At 36.0% G+C, this 23595-nt stretch overlaps 1 protein-coding gene across 1 annotated transcript; it reads left to right on the forward strand.

The window, feature by feature from the left end:
* The first annotated feature begins 2 nt into the window (after positions 1–2).
* Positions 3–22457, forward strand: LOC100371083 (STAM-binding protein-like A). Its single transcript, XM_085494019.1, has 10 exons — positions 3–130; positions 2094–2241; positions 2844–2908; positions 3198–3273; positions 4682–4774; positions 6789–7336; positions 9602–9779; positions 14922–15059; positions 18158–18270; positions 21997–22457. Exons 2-10 carry the CDS (start codon positions 2110–2112, stop codon positions 22160–22162), a joined length of 1509 nt encoding a protein of 502 aa, XP_085350145.1. The 5' UTR covers positions 3–130; positions 2094–2109; the 3' UTR covers positions 22163–22457.
* Positions 22458–23595: the final 1138 nt, after the last annotated feature.

Genomic DNA, 23595 nt, shown 5'->3' on the forward strand with positions numbered 1-23595 from the left:
TTTGTTGTGATGAAGTCATACCCACCTGAGCTCAAAATGGCGACCTACATGGGATGAGGATTTCCATGGATGTAAAATTGAGAACAAACCCAGTCTAAGACAGATTTCGACTATACTTTAAACGTATTTCGTGAGTATTACCCGCGCTTTTATACTTGTAAATAGATTTCCACATTTCGCGATGATTGGGATTGTACTCTTGCAAGCATTCTTATTCAAACGAAGGACGAGACGGGAGATCGCAACTCGTCGAAAGTTCGCTACAGTTAGATGTCACTGGCCAGTGAAGCACAAGTATACATGTTTACTATTTAAAGGGCGGTGGTCGTCATTCCGCGTCAAGTTTGATATGCGTCCCATTTGCCGTAATGCTCGTAAAATGATTTTTTTTTTTCAAATTGTTGTAAGCATTCACTGTAGTTCATGGGCGTTTCTGTATCTGGAATAATCGTCCGGCTTCTATTATTAGAAATGTCAGTAGCCATGGACGTTTTAAACGTGTACGTTGTACTAGTATTTACTAAACATGTACTCAAATCTTGTAAATTTGTAACTAATTGCATTTTATATACATATGTATTTCATTTATTCTTTCCTATTACTGATGTAGATATATTTTTTTTGTAATGTTAATTTTTATGGCTCAATGAAAAACTGCCACTACAACCGGTACATGTATATTGTAGATTGGCTGACTGCATACCAATAAATCAGTATCAATTCGAACCCTTTACATGACAACCAGCATCCTTTATTACAGCAAGACTCAGAAGTATTGGGGCAGTCAATTTACAAACTCGCTAGCGAATTGGCTAACTGCTTGGGTTTTGACTAAACAGTTGGCTTTCGAATCTCGCTGGTGCCGACTCATGGTCGCGTCCACTATGGCCGAGTCTATATTGCATTAGGGAACATAGAATGCTTTTACGTAGCCTGGTACATGTATGGATTCTCCTGAACGATTTGCTTTGCGAGGCGTGATGTAAAAGTAGTTTCCCTGGTCAACCTGAGAATGGCCACAGTCAGCTGGCGTACAAGTGATAATATGATAAATGCCCATCGATATTTACTATATCGAGGTAGCCATCTTGAACACTGATTGATAAAGAGACAAGTTGAGAAACAGTTTCCTACAAATCAGGGAGAAAATAAATTTTCACATCCAAACGATTCGTTGGGGGTAACCTTAAACCAACCGCTAATAAAATAGACTTCATTCAGCGTTTTTGCATGGAAAATCTCTTGTATACGAACACTTCATTACACAAATCAAATAGAACACTTTCCCTGGTATATTTGAAAGCAAAATCGCCATCCAACTACAATATGACAACCCCTACTTAATTTTCGCTGAAGGAATGATTCAGTGAAAATAAAATCCATCGAATATACTTTTTTTTCCTATATTTTACATTCAACTCGCCAAAAATCAGTGAAAATAAATTTGATACAAAATACTCAAAAAGTCATTTCAGCAAAAATTAATTCCAGCTAAAATAAAGTATTTTACAGTAGCATTACATCTTGGCATTATGTTTTAGATATATGGTATGGTATAGAAATCAAATAAACAATACGATCAGTGCACCATAACCCAAATCCTTATTCTCTAATTTAAATGTGCACACAACCCATGAAACAAGCAACTAAACAAAGTAATCACACACAAGAGAGCAAAAAATGTTTCAGCTTCATTGTCATCTTTTTGCATTTGACACAATTCAAGATAGTTGTCGATAGTTAGTTCCGTAATGTTATTTTATTTATAAATAGTTGATATTGTGCCATAATTGTGTTCTATGTGAAGTTTGTTTATCAAGTATGTATTTGGTATGTACTAATTTTATCGACAAGATCATATTTTCAAGAAATTACAAGAGATCTATGCACCAACACCTAAAAATCTGAATGTTTTAGTAAAATTAGTTAACTCATTATCTGTATATACAATTGTGAGATTTTCCATGTACGTCAGCTAATTGCCAGTAAAACAAAAACAGTTGAAAATTTCCATAATGAAAATAACTAAACTCTACCCTACCCCCCCCCCCCCCCAAATACTCAAGGTGATTGTTCTTTATTTGTTCCTGCAGTGATTAGACATCAAGTATGTCAGCAGTTGATAATCATGATCCTGGTGAGCGTGTGAGGGCGCTGTTTAATGCTGGCTCCAAAGTGGAAGTTGACAGCAATATTCCTGTTAAGAGGTATTTCAGATCTGGTATAGAAATTATCAGAATGGTGAGTAATGCTAATTCTGAGTCGTTAAAATGTTTAATTGCAAATAAATACAATAGAAACACCTCTGTCAGTTATATAAGTGCATGCACTCCTAATAGAGCAAATACAGTAAAATAAATATTAGGGTCTTCACACAAAGTGAGTATTTGCCCTCGTAATGCACATAATCTCCTGTGCTGAGACACAAGTGCATAACATTTGTGCCTTAAAGCATTGCTTGCTGAAAGCCTCCATGAATAGTGAAATTGATTGGGAAAATCGGCTATGTGTTCCCTGTAAATGTAAGCAATGTAAAAAATTGGATCACTAACATCATTGACTTATTCTATTTGATAGGGCAAATTTATTAATTAATATATAAAACACCAGGGCTTGAGCTTTGGAGTTGAGAGGGTACGAGAGAAAGATTGATTAAACTGCCTTGGCATTATAGGAATAAAATTGGGAATATTTATTGGGCACCAAGGCCAACTCTTTGGACATCAAAACAATTGCCTTTAATGTTACCTTGAAGTTCAAGCTCTGGCTGATACCCAGGTACTTGTATAATTTCTTGTAAAAGTCTCGCTCTCATTCCTTGACTATATCTATTATACATTCAGGCTAATGTTTACTATGAAGAAGGGGAACTAGAAAGTGCCTTCATATTGTACTCAAAATTTATTACGTAAGTAAATCATTTAATACTTGATAAATAGTTCTGTGTTGAGTCACATGACTTTGAAAATTGATACATGGTTATGTTTGCATCCCAGAATAGCGTACTTGTATACTTGTATTAGCTTTGAGGAGATGTCCCCAACTCTGTTTTCTGTCACTGTATTATGTAAGGTTGTAGAAAATGTTCTTTCATGAAGTACTGTAGTAATGATTTTTTTTCAAATAATGTCAAAAACACTAGAAAGCACTAGACAGGGACTATGTAATTGAACGTCTTTGTCTGTTTGTTTACACAGATTGTTTGTTGAAAAATTACCTAAGCACCCGGGGTATAAAGAAGCAACCCATCAAGACAAATCAGTTAACAAAACTGTGAGTCATCATTCTATCATGATTAACATTTTGAATGTCATTTTTCACATTGTTATGTATATTTTTTTATACCGGTAATTTCCCATTGGCTACATGGTTATTTTGTGCAAATTGACAAAACTTTGACTCTGTGGAGCACTGTCAGTATTGTCACATGTCCATCAATTGACAATTTAGGCATATCCTTGGTTACACAGATGATCTCTTAAACAAAAGTTTAGGTACACCTTGTCTCTAGGGGGCACTAAACTATCAGTATTATCACCTATCTATCATTTGGCAATATAGACATATCCTGCACACAGATAGGCTCTGAATTAAACAAAAGTCTAAGTATACCTTGTCTCTAGGGGGCAGTAAACTATCAGTATTGGCACCTATCCACCGATTGGCAAGTTGGGCATACCCCCCAGTACACGGCACCCAATCCACTATCTTGGCTTTTCACATATTATGCCCAATTCTTAGCAACCAGTCATCATATCTGAATATTCCACTGGTATTTGATGATTTCTAGCATGTAGCGGTGGCATTGCATTCAACCACTAATTCACGATCACTAGCACCTGTATATTCAATTTATTTAGTTTATCCAAATTCTATTTAGTTTTACAATGTTTGAGACGTGAGTACTAACGTTTATCTCAAAATGTAGTTCTCTGGACCAGTCAAATGCCATCCTCTGACTTTTATTTGCATAATCATGAATATTCAAGAATGACATCATATCAGCTGCTCTCATTGTATTTAGAGTGCTATTTTTAAGCCACAATGATGGCTTAGTATGTCATGGCTTGCTGTTTTTATTTCATAATTGTGAGTAACGTTATTGATTGTTTCATGTCATATTTTAATGGCTTGTACAAACTATATTATTTGATGCTCATCCATAGCGTAGTGGTGGCTGTGCTTGATTAATAATCCTTACATGTTGAGTTCACATTCTCCCGGGTATTGTGCACCGAAACGGAATCCCTCCTATCCTGTGTGAGTGTGCCGTAAACTCAATAATAGCTAAGATTCATTCATTGATCAGTATGCCTTCTTGGGATGTTAGGTTCGCATGCGATTGACGATGCTTAGACACATCTGTACATTGGCATTATGCCGATCATACTGTGTAATGCCATCATGATAGAAAGATGTCATGTTGTCCTAAATATTGTATATACTTGATGTTTTATTTGGACTTTGAGTTTTGGCGCACTAAATATCAGCAGAATCAGCCATGCTTTTTTCATTAAACAAAATTTGGTTATTTCCTTTAAAATTTATTATTTATGGTTACCAATATTTCAGTGATGATGTAGACAGCATAAAACTGAGATAATTTATGATTTATGTATAATATAATGTATTTATAATGCACACCAAGATATTGATTAATTTTTTTTCTTTTACTTTTCAGAAACTCAAATTAGTATTTCCCAAAGCAGAAGATGTTAAAACAAGACTCAAGAAAAGATACGAGAATGAACTTGCAATTATACAAGAACAGGAGGTAATGAAAGTCTCTTGCCTATTACTATGATTTGAAAAATTTTGAGCAAGTCAGTTGTTAACAAGAAGCATTCCTCCCGCTGAATCTCATATGACTGCAGTGACTTATCCTATTATATTATAACCTCATCTTCTAATCAATGTTTCCCTTAATGTCATATTTTAATATTTTTAACTGAAAAAAGTTACACTTTGTTTAATGAGAACACAAGCATTGAATTGGTTTAATAAAAAAAGATTACAATAAAAATTTTAAATTAAACATTTACATGGAATTTATAATAATGAAATAAAATTATAGCGATGTAAAAATTAATAAAAAAGTGGTTGTGATTTGCTGAACACAATTAGGAGCGCACATAATCATCTGGTCTCTATGTGGAACAATTTGATAGAAAGACTTAGAGATGCAAGTTTTCAAATTAAAATAAAAAAATACTACTCCATCTTATTTTTATAAAAGCACATAGGTACAGCATGTCGACTAACTTAAATTTCAGTTACAGTGACTTGTAATTTCGTATTCATTCTTAATGATATAGAGATGTTGTTTTAAAACACACCAGTTTTCACATCAATTTATTTACATCCCATTGTGTGGTGTTGAATACATATTGTGTCACTGTTGGTTTAAAAACCACTGATGTCATAATTATGTGTGTTTGAAAGGCAGCTTATTCTCACTTATAACAGCTGTTGACTGGTATAACAACAGCCTGGATATTTAATACCAGTCATTTGTATTCATTTTACATCATATTAAGAATGGTTTTCTATCATTAAAACATATCGGTTGTCCTTGACTTTTATGATATACTGTAGAATACTTTATTTTCGCTTGGAATTTATTTTCGCTATTTTTGCTGAAGGAATGACTCTGTGAAAATAAAATCCAGCGAATATACTTTTTTTCCTATATTTCGCATTAAACTCATCAAAAATTAGTGAAAATAAATTCCATACAAAATGCCCAAAAAGCCATTTCAGCAAAAATTAATTCAAGTGAAAATAAAGTATTCTGCAGTAGTTTTGTTTTATGCTGTTGTTCTTATAAACCAGATATAAAAAATTCGGTTGCCAAGCTACTTTTTGCATAAAAACAATGGGTCAAACATTAACGAGAATAATGCATTTTCGTGCTATTTATCATTAGTTTCGACAGTAAAAATTCTCATTTCATGCTAGGGTGAAAAAGGTTTTTATAAGATGGGTACTTCTGACAAAATGTGAAAAATATTTTCGTCTATAATTAATAAGTCAAATACGATTGATGCAATATTTAAATTATTCAATTATTTCAGGAATTTTTATTGACTTCAACCCAACATTTTGGTGCAGCATCCTTACATATTTTTATCTAACCTTTGAAAAATTATTTGTTAATATTGAACAAATTTTTTATAATTCCCCATCTACTACATGTCATCATAACATTTTTGCAGAAATAAATAAATATGGAAAAAAAATTTGATGTTGTTCGGAGAGTAGTTTACCGATATAGCACATCAAGCAGGAGTACGTTGTTATGGTTTTCACAAATATGTTTACTATATAAACATAATTCTAATTCAGTCTAAGCTATACTTTTGTACCCCAGGTACTTGTATTTTGACCAGGTATGGTTGACAACTGGATAGCGCATAGTATATGATAGTATGAGATACATGGTATGACTGAGCCTTATCACATACTGTAAAATATTCCACTTATAATTTATTTTTGCTATAGGTATAAATCAGTGAAACTAAAAAATACCTTTTTTCCTATGGTTCACACTCAACTCATCAAAAATCAGTGAAAATAATCTTCATACAAAGCAGCCAAAATGTCTTTTCACACAATTAATTCCAGCTAAAATAAAGTATTTTAGAGTAATCTTAAATAATGTATGGATTTTGTAGCAAAAACTTTATGTACCGTGAATCTCTTGGATTTTGAATCTTGTCATATATAAATATCTGGAGAAACAACAGTGATATTTAGTATTTTATAATTAAAACAAATTATTTTTGCAGAAAAAGAAACAGGCTGAGCTTGCTAAGCAACAAGAAGCAGAGAGACTCAGAAAAGAGGAAGAAGCGAGAAAGAGAGAGGAAATACGAAAACAGTTAGAAGAGGAAGAGAAAAAACAATTTGAAAAACAAAAAGCTCAAATTCTACATGAAGATGAGTCGTTTATTGAAAAAGAAAAAGAGCGACAAAGACAGATTGAAATTGACAGGCGATTAGCGATAGAACTTGACAAGGAAAATAAAATCGCGAAAAAACCTGAAAAACAAGTCACTCCTGCTATTGTTGGTGGAACTGCAGCTGTAGGTGGTGGAATTAATGCAGCTGTACCAAGTGCTCCGCCAGAATCTGTCGTCCATCTTCCAGCTACACGGCCGGCAACAGCGCCACCACAGGGTGGTTCTTCAACTGCGTGGAGCCCCTATGGTGCAGTATCACCCAGTGTTCTTAATGCATACAATTCAAACTTTTCACCTCCGCCACCACCCGCTTATGCGAGTGTAGTTTCACCTAAAGGAATTTTAAAAGAAGAGGAACCTTCAACAATAGTCAGGTAGTACTGTAGTTTCAACCATGTTTTTGTGGTGTGCATAGAGGGGGAGGGGACACTTTACTCAAATTGGCCTGTTATGGCTATTTTCTAAGATACAGAGATAACAGATCAATGTTTGTGCAATGATGTGTTGTTAAAATATTAACAACAAAACTATTCCAGTACTTGATTTTTAAATTTTATCGAAAATTTATCGTTTTAACATAAATTAATTTGGAAAAAGTTAAGCTTATTTTGACTTTCGTTTTTTGGGGCCTGGCTTGATTACATAATATTCTGGTGTAATCATTTTTGACTCCCATGCGCGAAGCACAAAATGGGAGTCTTTGCAGTTAGTGTGTCTGTGTATGTGTGTGTGTGTATGTGTATGTGTATGTGTGTCCGACTGTTCCACTGCTATCTCAAGAACCATACATCGGTTTTTGATGAAACTTGGTGCATAGATGCTCTGGGCCAATGCGCAGATTTGATTAGGTTTTGGTAAAAATCCATGCTCGTTAATTACCTAATTTGCATGATAATTAGCTAATTTTTAGCTGTTCTATGACTGTTCCACTGATATCTAAAGAACCACTCATTGGATTTTGATGAAACTTGGTACATAGATGCTCTGAACATATGCGCAGATTTGATTAGTTTTTGGTAAAAATCTGTGCATATTAATTACCTAATTTGCATGATAATTAGCTAATTTTTAGCGGTTCCATGACTGTTCCACTGATATCTAAACAACCACTCATTGGATTTTGATGAAACTTTGTACATACATGCTCTGAACTAATGCTAGGTTATGATTAGTTTTTGGTAATAATCCGTGGATACTAATTACCTAATTTGCATAATGATTAGTCAATTTTAGGTTTTTCCACTGATATCTCAAGTACTAATCATCACATTTCAATGAAACTTGGTACATAGATGTCATATGACACTGCACAGACCTGATAGTTTTTATGGTAATATCAGTACATATAATTACCTAATTTGCATAATTAATTAATTTTCAGCTTTTGATATAAGTAGTGAGCATTACATTTCAATGAAACTTGGTACTTACATACTCAAGGACTATGCAGAGATTAATTGTTTCGGATAAATATTTGTGTATATTAATCACCTAATTTGCATAATTAGTTAATTTTCAGCTTTTCCACGGGTATCTCAAGTACTAATCATCACATTTCAATGAAACTTGGTACATAGATCCTTTAGGACTATGCAGAGACCTGATTAGTTTCAGGGTAAATAATTGTGCATATTAATTACCTAATTTGCATAATTAATTTTCAGCTTTTCTACTGATATCTAAAGTACTAATCATCACATTTCAATGAATCTAGAATTATGCAGAGACCCAATTAGTTTTTGGTAAATATTTGTGCATATTAATCACCTAATTTGCATAATTAACCAATTTACAACTTTCACACTGATATCTCGGGTACTAATCATCACATATCAATGAATGTTTATACATGGATGCTGTAGGACAATAGACAGACCTGGATAATTGTGGGTTAAAATCTGTACATATTAATTACCCAATTTGCATAATTAACCAATTTTAAGCTTTCATACTGATATCTAAAGTACTAATTTCCATTTTAATGAAACTTAGTACAAAGATGCTCCAGGACAATGTACAAACCTAATTAGTTTGGGGTAAAACTCTGTTCATATTATTTCCCTAATTAGCATAATAATTCATAATTTTTTGGTTCTAATCACATTTCAATTAAACTTGGTACATAGAGTTTTTGTTACATTGCGCAGACCTCATTAGTTTTACAATCAAATCTGTTCATGTTAATTTTCTGATTTGCATAATTAGTTTTCAGCTAAGTAATTTCAAATTATATTTAATGTGTCTCCAATACTCTCAGCACATGGGAGTTCTTTCTAAGCTTTCTTTGATTTAGAATTTTATTTACACAGCACTAATTACTCTGATAAAACAGTTTAAGTTTGGGGTTGTTACATTTTTTTTCATTTTTTCTAAATTAAATTATATATATTTATTTTTTAACTAGTCAATAACTGCTAGAAGTTATTTTTTTGTCTGACTACTAGCTATTAATGATTACCAGTAGTAACAAATAACTAACTAACTAACTAAATATAACAATTTAAAAAAAATAAATAAATGTAAAACCCCAAACAAAGATTTTATTTTAATCAGACTGAGCATAATAAAGCACATTAATATTATTATTGCAGTTTATTACACACTGAGAATCAAATGTTTGTTTGTTTTATTTACTCCAGTGTTCCACCATCAGTTGACAGATCAACAAAACCATCCACTGAGGTTGAGAATTATAATAATGCCTATGGACTCAGACAGGTTGTTGTACCACAGGAGGTCATGGTAAAGTTCCTAAACTTGGCATTACCTAATACTAATAGAAACGTGGAAACATGTGGAATTCTTGCTGGCAAGTTAGTAAGTAAAATATAAATTTTATTGACATAGCATCATCCTTTGGGGCAATATAAAGTGAATACCATTTTCAAAATTAGTAGCCCAACTGGACGACTAGAAATTTGCACTTTGTTTTTTTAAATAAACTAATTTGTTTCAACCCAAATTAAGCCAAATGACATGTATTTTTTTATTTCTGTCATGCTTTTCTGCACGACTGTAAGTACCCACTAACCCTGAAAAATTACCAAATAATACTACGGGACTACCAGCTCTTAACTTTTTTCTTATATTTCTGGAAATGAACCCTAATTTTGGGGCCAACAGACAAAATTTGACTAAAAAAAATTGGGCTATTTTTGTCCAAATCTACTGAAGGAAAGGGCAGACTATAAACAGAACTATTTTGTGAATTTGTGATGAAAAGATGGAACTGGTGATGAAATAAAAACATGTAGCCCAGACAAACAAATTTGTTAATTTTGAGTCCTGCAAGTAATATGCAGATATAGAGATACCTTAGGACAAATAATGCTAATGTCAAAGAATTAAACAGGGCCGAGCGTGATGGGGATATATTTCTAAAAATACTCAGATTTGCAAAAAAAATCTTATTTTATCATTGTACAGGCATATTTCATATAAATGAATCACAGTATATAGCATAGTTTGATTATATACTTGGTTTTAAAATATTTTATATTAACCTAAAGTACTGGCTAACGCTTTGCTGCTGTGACAAATTGTTTTTATATGTTGGTACTTGGGCTTGTGCTCACTCGTTGCCAGTGGTGAATTAATATATGTCAATTTAAAGTGTGTCACTTTTGTCACTATGTAGTATTCTAAGAAAGAGATCATTAGTTTAAAAACGCCATGCCATCACCCCCAGAAAAGTAAATTAACATGAGGAAAATCTTACTGTTAGTTGTGTACTTCAATTTGTAGAACACAAAAAAAATTAATTAAGGTTTTTTTTATACGGTTATGTTTGTTATAAAACAAGTTCATATCTAACAAAGAGAAAACATTTATAGTATGTTAGCCGCCGTAGCTACAATTATTTTACACTAAGCTTAAACCGTGAATAGGTACTCAGGCCCTGGTATATGGTAAAGAGTTTAATTTTCTCTGCTAGAAGTTTTCAGGATTTTATGATGTTTGTGAAGGCAACATTTTATAATATTCAATGTTTTTTCTAAACCGGGGAACAGGGGCGCAGTGCCCTGATACTCTCGACTGGCACCCTCTTACCACATTGCCAATTGCACTTTCAAGTCATAAATGTATTTTTTGAGCCACGCACTTATGTGCTGCCGGACAACATGAAATCTTTCTAAAATATATTTTTCTCCGTGAAAACTTCCCAGCAACACCAGCTGACAATGTGTCTGGAAACCAAATACCTTAAAATAACTCCAAAAATATTTGGATGGCGATAGATACACTGTTAAATGTTAAAATGGCACAGAAACCTTCAGATATGGTATTTCCAGGTCGACCCACCAGGTCGTTCTGCTCCCTAGCCTGTTGGGGTTTTTTTCTAGAAAAACCCCTGGTATTACCTTGATTGAGAGCATATTGTAAGAGATACAATCACACATACATGTACCCACCCACATATACACCTCCACAAATCCATCTATGACTCAATGTGTGCACTAGTAACAAGTGTGAAGACAGTACAGTTTGAATCACATACAATTCACATACCCACCCACATACCCACCTCCACAAATCCATCTATGGCTCAATGTGTGCACAAGTAACAAGTGTGAAGACAGTACAGTTTGAATCACATACAATTCACACACCCACCCACATATACACCTCCACAAATCCATCTATGGCTCAATGTGTGCACAAGTAACAAGTGTGAAGACAGTACAGTTTGAATCACATACAATTCACATACCCACCCACATATACACCTCCACAAATCCATCTATGACTCAATGTGTGCACAAGTAACAAGTGTGAAGACAGTACAGTTTGAATCACATACAATTAACATACCCACCCACATATACACCTCCACAAATCCATCTATGGCTCAATGTGTGCACAAGTAACAAGTGTGAAGACAGTACAGTTTGAATCACATACAATTCACATAACCACCCACATATACACCACAAATCCATCTATGGCTCAATGTGTGCACAAGTAACAAGTGTGAAGACAGTACAGTTTGAATCACATACAATTCACATACCCACCCACATATACACCTCCACAAATCCATCTATGACTCAATGTGTGCACAAGTACCAAGTGTGAAGACAGTACAGTTTGAATCACATACAATTCACATACCCACCCACATATACACCTCCACAAATCCATCTATGACTCAATGTGTGCACAAGTAACAAGTGTGAAGACAGTACAGTTGGAATCACATACAATTCACATACCCACCCACATATACACCTCCACAAATCCATCTATGGCTCAATGTGTGCACAAGTAACAAGTGTGAAGACAGTACAGTTTGAATCACATACAATTTACATATCCACCTACATACCCACCTCCACAAATCCATCTATGACTCAATGTGTGCACTAGTAACAAGTGTGAAGACAGTACAGTTTGAATCACATACAATTCACATACCCACCCACATACCCACCTCCACAAATCCATCTATGGCTCAGTGTGTGCACTAGTAACAAGTGTGAAGACAGTACAGTTTGAATCACATACAATTCACATACCCACCCACATACCCACCTCCACAAATCCATCTATGGCTCAATGTGTGCATATGTAACAAGTGTGAAGACAGTACAGTTTGAATCACATACAATTCACATACCCACCCACATATACACCTCCACAAATCCATCTATGACTCAATGTGTGCACAAGTAACAAGTGTGAAGACAGTACAGTTTGAATCACATACAATTCACATACCCACCCACATATACACCTCCACAAATCCATCTATGACTCAATGTGTGCACAAGTAACAAGTGTGAAGACAGTACAGTTGGAATCACATACAATTCACATACCCACCCACATATACACCTCCACAAATCCATCTATGGCTCAATGTGTGCACAAGTAACAAGTGTGAAGACAGTACAGTTTGAATCACATACAATTTACATATCCACCTACATACCCACCTCCACAAATCCATCTATGACTCAATGTGTGCACTAGTAACAAGTGTGAAGACAGTACAGTTTGAATCACATACAATTCACATACCCACCCACATACCCACCTCCACAAATCCATCTATGGCTCAATGTGTGCACAAGTAACAAGTGTGAAGACAGTACAGTTTGAATCACATACAATTCACATAACCACCCACATATACACCACAAATCCATATATGGCTCAATGTGTGCACAAGTAACAAGTGTGAAGACAGTACAGTTTGAATCACATACAATTCACATACCCACCCACATATACACCTCCACAAATCCATCTATGACTCAATGTGTGCACAAGTAACAAGTGTGAAGACAGTACAGTTTGAATCACATACAATTCACATACCCACCCACATATACACCTCCACAAATCCATCTATGACTCAATGTGTGCACAAGTAACAAGTGTGAAGACAGTACAGTTGGAATCACATACAATTCACATACCCACCCACATATACACCTCCACAAATCCATCTATGGCTCAATGTGTGCACAAGTAACAAGTGTGAAGACAGTACAGTTTGAATCACATACAATTTACATATCCACCTACATACCCACCTCCACAAATCCATCTATGACTCAATGTGTGCACTAGTAACAAGTGTGAAGACAGTACAGTTTGAATCACATACAATTCACATACCCACCCACATACCCACCTCCACAAATCCATCTATGGCTCAGTGTGTGCACTAGTAACAAGTGTGAAGACAGTACAGTTTGAATCACATACAATTCACATACCCACCCACATACCCACCTCCACAAATCCATCTATGGCTCAATGTGTGCACATGTAACAAGTGTGAAGACAGTACAGTTTGAATCACATACAATTCACATATCCACCCACATACCCACCTCCACAAATCCATCTATGGCTCAATGTGTGCACAAGTAACAAGTTTGAAGACAGAACAGTTTGAATCACATACAATCACACATACCCACCTCCACAAATCCATCTATGGCTCAATGTGTGCACAAGTAACAAGTGTGAAGACAGTACAGTTTGAATCACATACAATTCACATACCCACCCACATACCCACCTTCACAAATCCATCTATGGCTCAATGTGTGCACTAGTAACAAGTGTGAAGACAGTACAGTTTGAATCACATACAATTCACATACCCACCTCCACAAATCCATCTATGGCTCAATGTGTGCACATGTAACAAGTGTGAAGACAGTACAGTTTGAATCACATACAATTCACATATCCACCCACATACCCACCTCCACAAATCCATCTATGGCTCAATGTGTGCACAAGTAACAAGTGTGAAGACAGTACAGTTTGAATCACATACAATTCACATACCCACCCACATACCCACCTCCACAAATCCATCTATGGCTCAATGTGTGCACTAGTAACAAGTGTGAAGACAGTACAGTTTGAATCACATACAATTCACATATTAATTTTCTTCAACCACTGAATGGGGATAATTTGCAGACTATATTTTTTACATACTGTTCCTGTTCTTTTAAACATATTTATGCATTTTCTCAAAAAATGTTAAGTTGAAAAAATATATATATATTAATATATATTGATAATAATTTTCTCTAAATGCTATATATGAATGTTGCTTGAATTATCTAGGTATTTCAATAGGAGTATGATTTATACCAGAATAATTCACGAACCATATGTGAATCAAACCATATGTCGTTTTCACACCTGTGCACAAGTATTAAAATCTGTCTAAAATTATTATAGACATTTCAACTCCAGAGGTCTTGCTTAAATGGAGTCATGGTCATGACAGTGTTTTATGAAAGCATAGTTTAGAACGATTTTGGCATTGTACTCAATGAACTGAACACATTTGGTATAGTTAAACTTCAAACCAAAGTCATGTAGGATCCAGGGCTAAGTGCAACCGTACACACACAGACCATCTTGTGCTAGAGGTCAGTTGATAAGTACATGTCAGGTTATTGTTACCAACATTTTTATTTTCAGTGTCAAAATGCTTTCCTGATAACCCATGTGATAGTGCCAAAACAGAGTGGTACCTCGGATTCTTGTACAACAGTCAATGAAGAAGATATCTTTGATTACCAGGACACTCATGATTTGATTACTTTGGGGTGGATACATGTAAGTGTGAACATAGTTTAATATCTGATATCCTGGGATGGTTACATGCAAGTGTGATAGAGAGATGGTGACACAGCCCTGTCTTGTAGTCCCAAACATGAATAAACTTGCAATTTTCACATTAAAAAAAAGTTGAGAAAGGCAACTGTCACCTGCCACAAAAACATGTGAAAGTAGTCTAATATCTTGGGATGTTCAAATGTAAGTGTGAACATAGCTCTGGTCGGGTAACCTAAGATGGATACATGCAAGTGTGAACCTTGTTATAATCTGATATCTTGGGGTGGATACATGTAAGTGTGAACCTAGTTATAATCTGATATCTTGGGGTGGATACATGTAAGTGTGAACCTAGTTATAATCTGATATCTTGGGATGGATACATGTAAGTGTGAACCAAGTTATAATCTGATATCTTGGGGTGGATACATGTAAGTGTGAACCTAGTTATAATCTGATATCTTGGGATGGATACATGTAAGTGTGAACCTAGTTATAATCTGATATCTTGGGGTGGATACATGTAAGTGTGAACCTAGTTATAATCTGATATCTTGGGGTGGATACATGTAAGTGTGAACCTAGTTATAATCTGATATCCTGGGGTGGATACATGTAAGTGTGAACCTAGTTATAATCTGATATCTTGGGGTGGATACATGTAAGTGTGAACCTTGTTATAATCAGATATCCTGGGGCGGATATATGTAAGTGTGAACCTAGTTATAATCTGATATCCTGGGGTGGATACATGTAAGTGTGAACCTAGTTATAATCTGATATCTTGGGGTGGATACATGTAAGTGTGAACCTTGTTATAATCAGATATCCTGGGGCGGATATATGTAAGTGTGAACTTAGTTATAATCAGATATCCTGGGGCGGATATATGTAAGTGTGAACCTAGTTATAATCTGATCTCTTGGGGTGGATACATGTAAGTGTGAACCTTGTTATAATCAGATATCCTGGGGCGGATATATGTAAGTGTGAACCTAGTTATAATCTGATATCTTGGGATGAATACATGTAAGTGTGAACCTAGTTATAATCTGATATCCTGGGATGGATACATGTAAGTGTGAACCTAGTTGTAATCAGATATCCTGGGGTGGATATATGTAAGTGTGAACCTAGTTATAATCAGATATCCTGCGGCGGATATATTTAAGTGTGAACCTAGTTATAATCTGATATCCTGGGGTGGATACATGTAAGTGTGAACCTAGTTATAATCTGATATCTTGGGATGGATACATGTAAGTGTGAACCTAGTTATAATCTGATATCCTGGGGTGGATACATGTAAGTGTGAACCTAGTTATAATCTGATATCCCGGAGTGGATACATGTAAGTGTGAACCTAGTTATAATCTGATATCCTGGGGTGGATACATGTAAGTGTGAACCTAGTTATAATCTGATATCTTGGGATGGATACATGTAAGTGTGAACCTAGTTATAATCTGATATCCTGGGGTGGATACATGTAAGTGTGAACCTAGTTATAATCTGATATCCTGGGGTGGATACATGTAAGTGTGAACCTAGTTATAATCTGATATCCTGGGGTGGATACATGTAAGTGTGAACCTAGTTATAATCTGATATCCTGGGGTGGATACATGTAAGTGTGAACCTAGTTATAATCTGATATCCTGGGGTGGATACATGTAAGTGTGAACCTAGTTATAATCTGATATCCTGGGGTGGATACATGTAAGTGTGAACCTAGTTATAATCTGATATCTTGGGATGGATACATGTAAGTGTGAACCTAGTTATAATCTGATATCTTGGGGTGGATACATGTAAGTGTGAACCTTGTTATAATCAGATATCCTGGGGTGGATATATGTAAGTGTGAACCTAGTTATAATCTGATATCCTGGGGTGGATACATGTAAGTGTGAACCTAGTTGTAATCAGATATCCTGGGGTGGATATATGTAAGTGTGAACCTAGTTATAATCTGATATCTTGGGGTGGAAACATGTAAGTGTGAACCTAGTTATAATCAGATATCCTGCGGCGGATATATGTAAGTGTGAACTTAGTTATAATCTGATATCTTGGGGTGGATACATGTAAGTTCAACCTAGTTATAATCTGATATCTTGGGGTGGATACATGTAAGTGTGAACCTAGTTATAATCTGATATCTTGGGGTGGATACATGTAAGTGTGAACCTAGTTATAATCTGATATCTTGGGGTGGATACATGTAGGTGTGAACCTAGTTATAATCTGATATCTTGGGGTGGATACATGTAGGTGTGAACCTAGTTATAATCTGATATCTTGGGGTGGATACATGTAAGTGTGAACTGAGTTGTAATCAGATATCCTGGGGTGGATATATGTAAGTGTGAACCTAGTTATAATCTGATATCTTGGGGTGGATACATGTAAGTGTGAACCTAGTTATAATCTGATATCTTGGGGTGGATACATGTAAGTGTGAACCTAGTTATAATCTGATATCCTGGGATGGACACATGTAAGTGTGAACCTAGTTATAATCTGATATCTTGGGGTGGATACATGTAAGTGTGAACCTAGTTATAATCTGATATCCTGGGGTGGATACATGTAAGTGTGAACCTAGTTATAATCTGATATCCTGGGGTGGATACATGCAAGTGTGAACCTAGTTATAATCTGATATCTTGGGATGGATACATGTAAGTGTGAACCTAGTTATAATCTGATATCCTGGGATGGTCACATGTAAGTGTGAACATAGCTCTGGTCTGATAACCTAGGATGGATACATGCAAGTGTGAACCTAGTTATAATCTGATATCTTGGGGTGGATATTTGTACTTGTGAACATAGTTATGGTCTGATATCCTGAGATAGATTCATGGAAGTGTGAACATAGTTATGGTCTGATATCCTGAGATAGATTCATGGAAGTGTGAACATAGTTATGGTCTGATATCCTGAGATGGATTCATGGAAGTGTGAACATAGTTATGGTCTTGATTACCTATGAGAGATACATGCAAGTGTGAACAAAGCTCTGTACTGATAACCTGGGTTGGACACATGTAGGTGTGAACATAGTCAAATACTTTATATTTGTATTATTTCAGACTCATCCATCACAGACAGCATTTTTATCCAGTATTGACTTACACACCCATTGTGGTTACCAGCTGATGATGCCAGAAGCTATTGCAATAGTGTGTGCTCCAAAACACCAAGAGTAAGTCCAGTGTAATCTTGTCATCACTGCAGAATAATTCATTATAATATCTTGCCAAGAACGGTGGGCCTCCAATAAATACAAATGTTCATGTGCTGCATTTGCCTCGGATCCCCATGCACGTTCCAAATCTGCTTAAGCATACAATCTTTTGTACCAGGTATACATTGTCGTATACGTTGCATGGGATCTGTATTGATCATGACACATAACATGACCATCACCCTTTAATGGAATCACACATTAATCTTTGCATTGACACTTTGCAATTTGATTTTGAGTGCACTCATCTTCTGAATACAACCCACGAAATAGCACTAATGTTTGTCACAACAGATGAAAACAATGCAACACTTCCAAAAAGAGTATTCTACTTCCATAATTCTAATAGACCTTTGATGCAAATAGCTGCCGAGATCTCGTCAAGAGCAAGCATACTGTGAAACCAGTTATTGTCCCCCAAAGAGTGTTGCATTCTCTCTCATCATCGCATCCATGTGACCATGATGGTAATTATTCTCTCTCATCATCGCATCCACTATTACCCTGGCCTATGTAACCATGATGGTATTTATTCTCTCATCATCACATCTACTATTACCCTGGCCTATGTAACCATGATGGTAATTATTTTCTCTCATCATCACATTCACTATTACCCTGCCTGTGTAACCATGATGGTAATTATTCTCTCTCATCATCACATTCACTATTACCCTGGCCTAGGTAACCTTGATGGTAATTATTCTCTCTCATCATCACATCCACTATTACCCTGGCCTATGTAACCATGATGGTAATTATTCTCTCTTATCACATCCACTATTACCCTGGCCTATGTAACCTTGATGGTAATTATTCTCTCTTATCACATCTACTATTACCCTGGCCTATGTAACCATGATGGTAATTATTCTCTCTCATCATCACATTCACTATTACCCTGCCTGTGTAACCATGATGGTAATTATTCTCTCTCATCATCACATTCACTATTACCCTGGCCTAGGTAACCTTGATGGTAATTATTCTCTCTCATCATCACATCCACTATTACCCTGGCCTATGTAACCATGATGGTAATTATTCTCTGTTATCACATCCACTATTACCCTGGCCTATGTAACCATGATGGTAATTATTCTCTCTTATCACATCTACTATTACCCTGGCCTATGTAACCATGATGGTAATTATTCTCTCTCATCATCATCACATTCACTATTACCCTGGCCTAGGTAACCTTGATGGTAATTATTCTCTCTCATCATCACATCCACTATTACCCTGGCCTATGTAACCATGATGGTAATTATTCTCTCTTATCACATCCACTATTACCCTGGCCTATGTAACCTTGATGGTAATTATTCTCTCTCATCATCACATCCACTATTACCCTGGCTTATGTAACCATGATGGTAATTATTCTCTCTCATCATCACATCCACTATTACCCTGGCCTATGTAACCATGATGGTAATTATTCTCTCTCATCATCACATCCACTATTACCCTGGCCTATGTAACCATGATGGTAATTATTCTCTCTCATCATCACATCTACTATTACCCTGGCCTATGTAACCATGATGGTAATTATTCTCTCTCATCATTGCATCACTGTTACCCTGGCCTATGTAACCATGATGGTAATTATTCTCTCTCATCATCACATCCACTATTACCCTGGCCTATGTAACCATGATGGTAATTATTCTCTCTCATCATCACATCCACTATTACCCTGGCCTATGTAACCATGATGGTAATTATTCTCTCTCATCATCACATCCACTATTACCCTAGCCTATGAAACCTTGATGGTAATTATTCTCTCTCATCATCACATCCACTATTACCCTGGCCTATGTAACCTTGATGGTAATTATTCTCTTTTATCATCACATCCACTATTACCCTGGCCTATGTAACCATGATGGTAATTATTCTCTCTCATCATCACCACATCCACTATTACCCTGGCCTATGTAACCATGATGGTAATTATTCTCTCTCATCATCACATCCACTATTACCCCGGCCTATGTAACCATGATGGTAATTATTCTCTCTCATCATCACATCCACTATTACCCTGGCCTATGTAACCATGATGGTAATTATTCTCTTTCATCATCACATCCACTATTACCCTGGCCTATGTAACCATGATGGTAATTATTCTCTCTCATCATCTCATCCACTATTACCCTGGCCTATGTAACCTTGATAGTAATTATTCTCTCATCATCACTTCCACTATTACCCTGGCCTATGTAACCATGATGGTAATTATTCTCTCTTATCACATCCACTATTACCCTGGCCTATGTAACCATGATGGTAATTATTCTCTCTCATCATCACATCCACTATTACCCTGGCCTATGTAACCTTGATAGTAATTATTCTCTCATCATCACTTCCACTATTACCCTGGCCTATGTAACCATGATGGTAATTATTCTCTCTCATCATCACATCCACTATTACCCTGGCCTATGTAACCATGATGGTAATTATTCTCTCTCATCATCTCATCCACTATTACCCTGGCCTATGTAACCATGATGGTAATTATTCTCTCTCATCATCACATCCACTATTACCCTGGCCTATGTAACCATGATGGTAATTATTCTCTCTCATCATCACATCCACTATTACCCTGGCCTATGTAACCATGATGGTAATTATTCTCTCTCATCATCACATCCACTATTACCCTGGCCTATGTAACCATGATGGTAATTATTCTCTCTCATCATCACATCCACTATTACCCTGGCCTATGTAACCATGATGGTAATTATTCTCTCTCATCATCACATCCACTATTACCCTGGCCTATGTAACCATGATGGTAATTATTCTCTCTCATCATCACATCCACTATTACCCTGGCCTATGTAACCATGATGGTAATTATTCTCTCTCATCATCACATCCACTATTACCCTGGCCTATGTAACCATGATGGTAATTATTCTCTCATCATCACTTCCACTATTACCCTGGCCTATGTAACCATGATGGTAATTATTCTCTCATCATCACATCCACTATTACCCTGGCCTATGTAACCATGATGGTAATTATTCTCTCTCATCATCACATCTACTATTACCCTGGCCTATGTAACCATGATGGTAATTATTCTCTCTCATCATCACATCCACTATTACCCTGGCTTATGTAACCATGATGGTAATTATTCTCTCTCATCATCACATCCACTATTACCCTGGCCTATGTAACCATGATGGTAATTATTCTCTCTCATCATCACATTCACTATTACCCTGGCCTATGTAACCATGATGGTAATTATTCTCTCTCATCATCACATCTACTATTACCCTGGCCTATGTAACCATGATGGTAATTATTCTCTCTCATCATCACATCCACTATTACCCTGGCTTATGTAGCCATGATGGTAATTATTCTCTCTCATCATCACATCCACTATTACCCTGGCTTATGTAGCCATGATGGTAATTATTCTCTCTCATCATCACATCCACTATTACCCTGCGCTATGTAACCATGATGGTAATTATTCTCTCTCATCATCACATCCACTATTACCCTGGCCTATATAACCATGATGATAATAATTATTCTCTCATAAGACATAACAAGTCGGATGGCTCTCAACAAGATTTTGGTGGTCATTTTGTCGTAGGTCTATTAACTTGTTATATGTTTTCTTCTTCACAGAACTGGTATATTTATGTTGACACCTAGCCATGGTTTAGATTACATTGCAAACTGTAGAACATCTGGATTTCATCCACATCCAAAAGAACCACCTTTGTTTGAGAATAGTCAGCATGTCACGATTACTGCTGACAAAGGTGTGACTTTAGTAGACCTTAGAAAATGAGTATAAACCGAGAAAATTATAATCATGCATTTTGCGAATTTTTATAAATCATTAATATTGATCATAATTCATATTTTATACTGAAATGATGACTGTTACCTTGACAGCTTTTATCATGAGGTCAACAGACTTTGTAAATACAATATTGTTTAAATTATGCTATGTATTCTAGTGACAAAACTGAGATGACCAGTAACACCCATTAGCAGAATTTTGAAGTTTGTAACTGCTGATTATCTTGTTACTACAAGAATGAATAGAAACTGTAGTTGATGATAATCATACGATTATAAAAGTGGTCATATTTTTGTGTGAATTGGTAGACTGGGATAGATGCATTTAAGTGTAATTATAGATGTAGCATGATAACTTGTGATGGATTTATACATGTGTGAACATAGCTACGTGTGGTCTTGTAATCTGAGATGAAGTCAGCAGAACTGTGTGATCTTGTTAATCAGGGATGGGTATATGCAGGTGTGAACATGGCTATGTGTGGTCTTGTAACCTGAGATGAAGTCAGCAGAACTGTGTGATCTTGTTAATCTGGGATGGGTATATGCAGCTGTGAACATGGCTATGTGTGGTCTTGTAACCTGAGATGAAGTCAGCACAACTGTGTGATCTTGTTAATCTGGGATGGATACATGCAAGTGTGAACATAGCTATGTGTGGTCTTGTAACCTGAGATGAAGTCAGCAGAACTGTGTGATCTTGTTAATCTGGAATGGATACATGCAAGTGTGAACATGGCTATGTGTGGTCTTGTAACCTGAGATGAAGTCAGCAGAACTGTGTGATCTTGTTAATCTGGGATGGATATATGCAGCTGTGAACATGGCTATGTGTGATCTTGTAACCTGAGATGAAGTCAGCAGAACTGTGTGATCTTGTTAATCTGGGATGGATACATGCAAGTGTGAACATGGCTATGTGTGGTCTTGTAACCTGAGATGAAGTCAGCACAACTGTGTGATCTTGTTAATCTGGGATGGGTATATGCAGGTGTGAACATGGCTATGTGTGGTCTTGTAACCTGAGATGAAGTCAGCAGAACTGTGTGATCTTGTTAATCTGGGATGGATACATGCAAGTGTGAACATGGCTATGTGTGGTCTTGTAACCTGAGATGAAGTCAGCAGAACTGTGTGATCTTGTTAATCTGGGATGGGTATATGCAGGTGTGAACATGGCTATGTGTGGTCTTGTAACCTGAGATGAAGTCAGCACAACTGTGTGATATTGTTAATCTGGGATGGATACATGCAAGTGTGAACATGGCTATGTGTGGTCTTGTAACCTGAGATGAAGTCAGCAGAACTGTGTGATCTTGTTAATCAGGGATGGGTATATGCAGGTGTGAACATAGCTATGTGTGGTCTTGTAACCTGAGATGAAGTCAGCAGAACTGTGTGATCTTGTTAATCAGGGAT

The sequence above is a fragment of the Saccoglossus kowalevskii genome, chromosome 19 (assembly GCF_978046115.1).
Source record: "Saccoglossus kowalevskii chromosome 19, keSacKowa6.1, whole genome shotgun sequence".
Classification (NCBI taxonomy): domain Eukaryota; kingdom Metazoa; phylum Hemichordata; class Enteropneusta; family Harrimaniidae; genus Saccoglossus; species Saccoglossus kowalevskii.

What these genes read in the sequence shown, in the direction of transcription:
- LOC100371083 (XM_085494019.1), top strand. Translation starts at nt 2,110, where the DNA reads ATGTCAGCAGTTGATAATCATGATCCTGGTGAGCGTGTGAGGGCGCTG. An exon ending in GTATAGAAATTATCAGAATG is followed by an intron (nt 2,242 to 2,843) that starts GTGAGTAATGCT and finishes TTATACATTCAG; the next exon opens with GCTAATGTTTACTATGAAGA. An exon ending in TTGTACTCAAAATTTATTAC is followed by an intron (nt 2,909 to 3,197) that starts GTAAGTAAATCA and finishes TTGTTTACACAG; the next exon opens with ATTGTTTGTTGAAAAATTAC.